Source organism: Camelina sativa, chromosome 5, assembly GCF_030686135.1.
Source record: "Camelina sativa cultivar CO46 ecotype springtype chromosome 5, ASM3068613v1".
Classification (NCBI taxonomy): domain Eukaryota; kingdom Viridiplantae; phylum Streptophyta; class Magnoliopsida; order Brassicales; family Brassicaceae; genus Camelina; species Camelina sativa.
The window spans coordinates 37,559,635-37,568,733 of NC_141884.1; the positions used below are offsets into that span (position 1 = coordinate 37,559,635).

At 30.4% G+C, this 9,099-nt stretch overlaps 1 protein-coding gene across 1 annotated transcript; it reads right to left on the bottom strand.

The window, feature by feature from the left end:
- Positions 1 to 4,189: 4,189 nt before the first annotated feature.
- Positions 4,190 to 8,266, bottom strand: LOC104788064 (protein NRT1/ PTR FAMILY 4.6). The gene is made up of 5 exons (XM_010513744.3): positions 7,949 to 8,266; positions 7,683 to 7,788; positions 7,329 to 7,546; positions 5,504 to 5,932; positions 4,190 to 5,414 (listed from the first exon to the last, which is right to left on the bottom strand). The coding sequence occupies exons 1-5, from the start codon at positions 7,949 to 7,951 to the stop codon at positions 4,410 to 4,412; spliced, it is 1,761 nt and encodes a 586-aa protein (XP_010512046.1). The 5' UTR covers positions 7,952 to 8,266; the 3' UTR covers positions 4,190 to 4,409.
- Between the last annotated feature and the right edge of the window lie 833 nt (positions 8,267 to 9,099).

The following is a 9,099-nucleotide window of genomic DNA, read 5'->3' on the forward strand; positions in this document are numbered from 1 at the left end:
TATGGATCATTTCAACTTTATGATCTTATTGTGTGGTGAATATTGTAAGGAAGTATGAAAATAATGACTTATAAGATGTTAATATAAAATAGAAAATGGAGATAAACATTTTAAAAGATTAAAATAAATATATAAGATATACATATCATACAAACTCTAAAACTAAGCTTTTACAATGATATTTGATTTGTTTTTTTATAACCCATATAACAACAATAACAAAAAAAAATACAAAACAAAACAAAACAAAACAAAAAAGAGATTTGAGAGTGATAGACTAAGAGAATAAGATAATGAGTATTTATAGGAAGAGAAATAATGAAAAATTACATTTAGAAAAATGAGAGTTACAATTCTAATTTATTGTTTTGTTTTAATACAATTGATTAATACAACTTAGTGGAGAAATAAAGTTAATGCATAATTTATAGGGAGAAGGTATAAAGATTTCAGTTTTATATTATGTAACTTAAATGTGAAAATTAATTGTTTTAAATTTGTGTTTTAACATAAATTTTTTTTTTGTTAAAATTGCATTGCCAAGTGGACCAATAAGGAGAGATTGAAACTCTACTTTTATATATATGATTATAATTCAACACTTACATCACTTTTATTCCCTATAATAGTTTGTTTAATAAAACTAAAACATCATACCCTACCACCATTATTATTTCATATTTTCATTTTATTTTACTTATATTTTTGTGATTACATATTATTAGTAGCAGTTAATATCAAATGAAAGTCTACAGTCATTATACAGTAAAACCTCTGTCAATTAATACTCTATAAATTAATAAACACTATAAATTAATAAATTTTGTTAGTCCCAAATCGGGCCAGTGTAAAAAATAACAAAATTCGATAAGATAATAAGATATAATTTTTTTGAAATCTCCATATAAAATATAGTCCCAATGATATCATAAATTAATAATCATGTAAATTTACATATATATAATTTATGTTTTTCCTAAATCTCATATCTATAAAACAATTGTTATGTTGTATTTTCAAACTATAATGATATAAAATATTTTGTAACATGCCAACAAATAGCTAATTTTTTGAAATTTTCTAGATATTCATCATTGATATTGTGATAGTTTGATTGACTATTAAAATGCAACAATTGATATTATTATTCATAAATTTGAATTTATGTATGTCATGTGTATAAGTGAATTTGTCTATTGTATTTGTAATTTATTGTTAATAATGTTTTCTATATATTATAAATTCAATTCCAATACCATAAAATTTACAAAAACCGAATGTATAATTATATTTTGCTAAAATTGTCTCAATTCATAATTTTAAATATTCAAACTATTAAAATATATCTATAAATTAATAATTATTAATTTACACTATAAAATAATAATTATTAATTTATAGATAAATTAATATCACTATAAATTAATAAAATGTCTTGGTCCCAACATTATTAATTTATAGAGGTTTTACTGTAAAACACTTTTGAGTTTGAATTAATTTTACATTCATTTCAAAAAAAAACAAAAAAAAAACAAAAAAAGTAAATATTAAATAAATTTATAAAATAAGAAAAATATGATTTTTTGTGTATCCAAATTAAGTGAATCAAGTCTCTATTTATAGAGGATGAAAAATGATGAATTTTTTGGTATAAAAAAAATAAATAAAATTTCATATTCTATGAAATAATAGATCTCAAATAATTGGGTTGGATAAAAAGTATCTAAAATTTCAGCATCCAATAGAAATAAAACACATATTTTTATCTATATATTATTATATAATTAAAAAATCATCCACTTATTATTTGCCACATGGCAACCATGACCCACATTTTTGTGTTTCACCGGTATTGAATCTTTTCAATGCTGTTGTCTCCACATCAGCTTATTTTTTTATTCAACACCTCCATTGTAGTTATTCAACAGTTGAATAAATTATTCAACAGTTTAAAAAGTGACCATTGTAAGACCATCGCCACCGGGAGCAATCCTAGAGGGTTACTTAAAAAAAAAATTATTATTTTATTTATATTTATATATATATTATTTTTTATTAATATTCACCAGCAACTAAATACATCTGTCAGAAAAATCTAAGAAACGATCCTTCCGTAAGCACTCTGAGCATCGATTCTCTTCTTTCCTTATTCTCTCTCTTCTTTATATTAATTTTTTATTGAGAGTATTTTGATGAGTACTCGCTAGTGGAGATGCCCTAACTAGTTTTATTGGTTTGTGGTTTGAATAGAGCTTTAAAGGCTTTAAATGTTATGTAGAATCAATTGTTATTAGATCATGATGTTGAAAAATACTTAGGAGGTTGTATTCAATTTGACATTTTAATTGATTTGTGTAAAATTTATAAATTCTATGTTATTCAATTTTGGATTTTTAAAAGTTTATTAAAATCCGTTGTTATTAAACTGATGATTTAAAAATCTACATTAAAATCCAATGTTATTGAACTGATGATTTACAATTTTATTTTAACATCTACTGTTATTCAAAACAGTTTGCCTCCTCTTTTTCAACCAGTCAGAATCTTTTATACATTATTTCATTTAAAAAATAAATCAAACTTAAATTAAAAAGCAAAACAAATTTTGTATACTTTTAACTAAGGAAAGTTAAATATTGGCTTGATTTATATTTTACAATTAGAACAAAATTATGTGTCGGTTTAGGTTTACAAATAAGGTGATTAGACTTTAGATTTTACAATTAAAACGAAATAATATGTCGGTTTGAGTTTACAAATAAAGTGGTTAGGGTTTATATTTTACAATTAAAACGAAACTATATGTTGGTTTGGGTTTACAAATGAGGTGTTAGGGTTTAGATTTTACAATTAGAACGAAATTATATGTTGGTTTGGGTTTACAAATGAGATGAATAGGATTTAGATTTTACAATTATAACGAAATTCTATGTCGGTTTGGGTTTACAAATGAGATGGTTAGGGTTTAAATTTTATAATTGAATGAAATTATATATCGGTTTGGGTTTATAAAAGAGCGGTTTAAGTTTTAAATTTTATAATAATGATGTACAGTATATACATATTTTATTTTCTTATTTTATAAGGAGGTGAATGAAGAGGTTCACCCCTAGGGATGAACCCAAGTATTGTTCCAAAATTTTCTTAAACTCTGTTAAAGTTTAGTGTTATTGGATTGTGATTTTTAAAAAGTCATTTAAAATCTTAACAAATTTGGGTTATTGGATTCAGACTTTCATAAATTCGATAAAAGTTTTGTCTTATTCAATTAAAACAAAAGAATCTAGATGAATTCAATTATTATGCTATTTGTTCATGATTTTATACACTTTTCACAAAATAAAGTCATGGAAAGTATCACAAAAATACAGAGATTGTTTGGATCACTTTACAAGATGTTAGAAAATTAAACAACAACAATATAGAATACTCTCTACCAATTCTTAAAAATCTTTCACTTATTTACTTTTGATGATTTTGTTGAAGTCTTGAAAATTCTTTATAAGTTAGAATCCAATAATACCCCCCTTAAAGTTTTTACACACAAATTAAAAGAAATATAAAAACTAAAAATGTATTAATATGAACCCCAATTTAGTTTATCCTTTTTACATAAAATATAACTAAATAAAATAATACAACTAATAAAAATATAGTTTAAAATATGTTTGATAAAAAAAGTATTTACATTATTTAAAATAAAATAAAATAGAAATAGAAATATCTCGAAATATCTCAAAATTAGTATAATATTTAGAAATAAATAAGGGATTAATTCTTAGAAAAAAATAAATTACTTACCAATATTTGACTAACCCAAACCTAAATAAATGGGTTTGGTTTCATTATTTCTTGTAGGCCCGTATTAAAACTCGTTGGGCCTCGTTAGTCATCGTTTTCTCGGTAAACCACAAATGGCAAAACCACAGCATTTCCCTCATAATCAACTTCTTCTTCTCATCTTCTTCCTCTGCCCGGACTTGAACTCATGAGGTGAAGAGCTATGTCCTCAAACCAAATGAGCTAACAAATCCAGGCAACCACAGCATTTCCCTCAAATTTGAAATTTCACTTCTTTCGTATAAAGTTAAATTAGCTCACCTATTCAAAAAATCTCCAGTATCCACATTTGTGAATATTAAAGTTATCAAGCTTAGCTCAGCTTCGTAAAGCACAAGAGAAGAAACAATTAAAGTAAGCCTAAAGCAAGTTGAAATATCCATTCGCTGTACATTCATTGTCCAACGATTAAAAAAAAAAAAACTCCAAACCCCCAAATATTTACCTAACCACAACATCACTACTTGCATCCCCCCATTCATCTCTTTATATAACAGCCGGTCATGTAAAAAACATTTTCTTCTCTAATTATATATTAAAAAAAAGGCTCAGAAGTAAACGATTCGATATTAGCTTCTTGAACCAGTTGATCTATATTTGTAACGCATTGCCCAGAAGAGATAGTGCAAGAAGTTAGCTGCGCTAAGAACACACATTAGCCAGTAGAAGTAGTCTAGTTTGTAACGGTTTATGCTTTTTCCTCTCAGCCATGGTGTATTCCCTGAGCTCCCTGTGATGCTGTTTACTATCGATACAATCACTGAGCTTAGATAATATCCCATTGCCAAGGAGGCCCATGAAAGTGATGTCGCTAGAGACCTCATTGAAGAAGGTGCTTCTGTGAAGAAATACTCAAGTAGTCCAGCTAGTGTGAATAGGTCAGCTGACCCTAGGAAAAGATACTGAAGAGCAATCCATAGGAAAGTGACCGGTAAGGTTTCTTTTGAGTCAAGCAAGCCTTCGTCTTTAGACACTCCCTTTCTCTTAATCTCAACCAACGCTGCAACCGCCATTGCTAATATAGAAAGAACTAAACCTACTCCGATTCTTTGTAGATGAGTGACTCCTGTTTCGGTTTTGGTAGCTTTTCTAGCGAATGGGATAATGAGATGGTCGTAGATAGGTGCGAGGATCATGATGAACACGACGGGGAAGACTGGTAAGGAAGCTGGAGGAATCTTTAGGCTTCCTATCTTTGTGTTCATTGAAGCAGCTTGTTGGACAGAGAATGTTGAAAGCTGAGCTAAGCAACAGTTGAGCATGATGGTGCAAGCAAATATGGGAAGCATTTTCAGCACAACCTTGACGTCCTCAACTTGTTGGACCGTGCATTCTAACAATCTATGGACCGGTTTCTCATCCGCAGCTCCATTTAAGCATCTTAAACTGTTGGTTAGTTGTGCCTGAGGAGGCACGGCTTCTTCTTGACGTGTCTTTTCCACTTCTCCTTGTGATTTAACTTCTTCTTTTGTCCCTTTTGCTACGCTATGATTAGAGGGACTAACGGCCATATTCACAACTGCATTGCTTGAACTTGCACTAGTGAAGCACTTAAACGAAGCCGCAAGAAGGACCTGAGTCAAACAAATCATATAAAACATTACTTAGGGCACATTTTTATTCTCATTCTCAAAGTCAAAGAACTAAAAATGTAAAAACAAACCTTGGAGATTGTGGTGAGAGGACTTCCACATGGGATCTTGTTTCTGTAAAATCTTGATCCAGAGAGAAAGATGAGAATCGAGACGAAGATAGCAATTGTAGAGACACCAAAACCCCATTCCCATCCTTTGTTGTCTTCTAACCAAACCACAAACGTGACGGCCACGAGTGCTCCACAAGCAAGACAAAACACGTAGTAGTTGAAGAACGTTGACCTCTGTTTCCGACCTTTAGGCGTACTCTCATCAAACTGCTCAGCTCCGTGAGATGGTAACGACCCTTTTATCCCTCCCACTCCCAAAGCCACAAGGTATAATCCCACGAATAGCATCGCTTCCTTCGAGCCACTCACTTCTGCACACGTAGGACCATTGCAAGATGGAGGCATTAAGGACGGTGTTCGAGCTTGAATTGTGAGTACGATCAATCCCTGCACGTCACGCAAACCACATTTTAATCATATTTGATTTGTTAAAACTCATTAATTCGAAACAATTAACAGTTTTTTTGGGGGGGGGGTTAATTAAAAAGAATAGTATGGGAATATGGGACCAGGGCACGTGAGAGTTTAACCCTTGTGGTTCGTGAGAGTCAGGCCAGCGACGTGATACAAATAATTGAAACCGTTACGAACGATGAGACGTCGTTATTAAATGAGGTATGGACAAAACCCTATTTTCGTGTGGTCGTCTCATTGGCTAATCCCTTTTCTTGAAGAAATAACTACGGTTACACTGACGTAACAGCAGGGGTTTAAAAAGATTGGACTCTAGTATATATTATCCAATGATATATCAATTCTAGATTAATGTATATATGACTCCATGGAATATGAATGCTCTTTATCATATACGTAAATGACTCTAATCAATTAAAAACAAAACATATAAGAAAAAACACTTTACTAAAGTGATAGTGAAATTATAAGCTAAGTCAGCTATATATATTTATGTGTAGTTATGAATTATGATAGGTAGAGCCATATATATTACATGAACCATCAAAATTTATCTATCCATATATAATGGTAAACAGATAAAAGAGTGTTTGCGTTTGCATCCGTATACGAACGCACAAACGCTACCCACAAAGCATTTAGAGCCCCAACTGTACTTTTACAACTACAAGTTTGTTTTGTCTTTTGTACCATTAAGTGGCAGAGTCACGAGGGTACGAGTGGCAGATTGTTATATAAGTGGACACTATAGTTTCATACCCTATCAAACGTAAAGACAAGATAACAAAAACAATTATAAAGGTTGTTGTGTTGCTGAAACCCAAGAAAGATGTTTTAAATTTCCTTTTTTGACCCTGAGATAGTGACAGTTATAACAAAACTAGGGTGTACGATATTTTTTTTTAATAGATGTTATCACGTATAGGTCGTGTTAGGATCATAAACATAACAAAGCATTTTTGCGTATAGATACGGATACGGTACCGTATCAAAGTCACGCTCCTCTTCTTGCTTTTGTCCTTTTTATCAGCATACCAATGCACGCATGGTTCGTTGGATTTTTGCTTACAACTATACTTTTTTTTCTTTCATATGTGATAATTTTGTTATATATATACTTTTACGATAGATATACATGTGGATCTATTATAATGTGAACGGATTTATGATTGTGGTGGTCTAGACAAAACAAAAAAAGTCAACGCTAATAACTTAGAACTTAAGCTAAACTAAAAGTAATCTAACGGATAACAAAGTTTCTGAATATTTTTATATAAGTGGAGTTTGATTTGTTTGTTTGTTTGTTAGTGTTGTGTTTATAAATTATAAAGAGGTTAACAAATGTAAAAGAATTGAGTGAAATGCTTACCAAGAACTCGATGGAGGCTGAGATAAGGAAGATTTGAAAAGTTGAGAAGAAAGCATCGGAGAGGAAACCACCTAGGAGAGCTAGGAGAAAAGCTGTGCCCATGAAATTGGTGACGTCATTTGCCGATTTAGATGGAGACATGTGCATGTACTCTCTTAGGTATAGCACGAGATTACTAGCATTTGCCAAGTACGCTAGATTCTCTAATATCTCCACCACTTCATAAGAGAAAAAAAAAAGTTATATATAAATCAATCACAATGATCCCATTAGAGAATCGTTTTAAAATATAAATGTGTGGTTAAAAGATGCATCAGAGAAATCAAGGGGTAAATATGGAATTTAGAAACTGACCTAAGACGAAAGAAGCGGCGAGCATGCCACCGTGACGGCCTTTCACGGCAGCTCTGTTTCTCCAGTCTGAGTAGCCTTCCCATCTTGAGACCTCTTCTTCCACTTCCTGTAAGTATACGGCAAAGAACAAGAAACAAAACTAAACTTTGAGAAAGAAAGACATATATTACTATTAAAAGAAACATCATCACACACTAATCATATATTTGATTTCTTGAAAAACTATGAAGAGAGCAAAAATAATGTGAGAAGCTTCAAGAACCCACCATTCTCTCTCTCTCTCTTTCTTTGTTTCTCTCAAACTTTGAGGTAGAGGAAAAATAAATAAAAAGGTTTAATGTAATATAAGAGTGAAAGTGAGAAAGGGGTATTAGCGGAATTTAAAGAGAGGAGAGGAGAAGAGATTTGAGGAAGGGTCCAATTGGGTGAGAAGAAAGGAGAATTTGGGCCCTCTTTATTATTAGAAAATGACTTCATGTTGTAGTTTTCTTTATTCTCTTCTCAGGAAATTACATTGTTTTTTGCTCCTCTTATGAAAAAAATAATAATAGCTTTATTTCTTTGTTTTTAGGACAACTAAAGATGATATTAATTCCTTGAATTGATAAAGCTAGTAGTAATATAGTGGTGGAATAAAGGCTAATCAATCATGTTTGTTTACCCTTTACTTAATTGGCAAGTTGGTTTTGAAATGGAGTTTTCGATACCAATGTAATTAACATATGTAGAATTGATTTGGTCTTTTATTCTCCACAAGGTAACTGTTACTAGTTTGTAACAAATTTTTTGGATTGATTGAGTATTTTGATTACTCACATCATAATATTCGTTTCACATTTACATGTAGACGAACCATAAATTCTTCTAGATTGTTTCACATAAGAATTAAAACGAACAATAAATTCTTCTAGACTGTTTCACTTAAATTTTACTTTAAGTCTACCACATTTTGTCTCGACATAATTCATTATCAAATAAAATACAACATATTTGGGTTTGGTTTGTTTAATGGAGAACGCATGCAAGTAAATCCAAAAAAAAAAAAAAAAAAAAGTTGAAGGGCAAGATAAAGGTGATGGAAGGAATCAAACCCTCCACTTAGTGGATTTAAAATAAATTTAGTGAGATTTTAACTTTTTTGACTAACACAAAAATGAGGTAGAACATTCACTTAATCTAGACCTATTTATTCCTCATCTTTCTATTCATGGTATAGTTTTGGCTTTGCAAAGTATATAGCCAATTAACTGGTGTTACTAATTACTTCTTTTTCAACCTTTTTAATTCATTTTAGATGGAATCATAACTAAATTATATATTTGTTTGTAAGGTTAGTAATGAACTATATATGTTTATGGCTGAAATTTTGGTGATCCTATATTTTTTAAAAAGATGATATGCATTGTTGTCTCTTTGA

Excerpts from the sequence above, each read along its gene's own strand:
- LOC104788064 (XM_010513744.3), bottom strand. Across the intron at positions 7,547-7,682 it reads CGCCGCTTCTTTCGTCTTAG|TGGTGGAGATATTAGAGAAT; the intron begins GTCAGTTTCTAA and ends TCTCTTATGAAG. Across the intron at positions 5,415-5,503 it reads CTCTCACCACAATCTCCAAG|GTCCTTCTTGCGGCTTCGTT; the intron begins GTTTGTTTTTAC and ends TGTTTGACTCAG.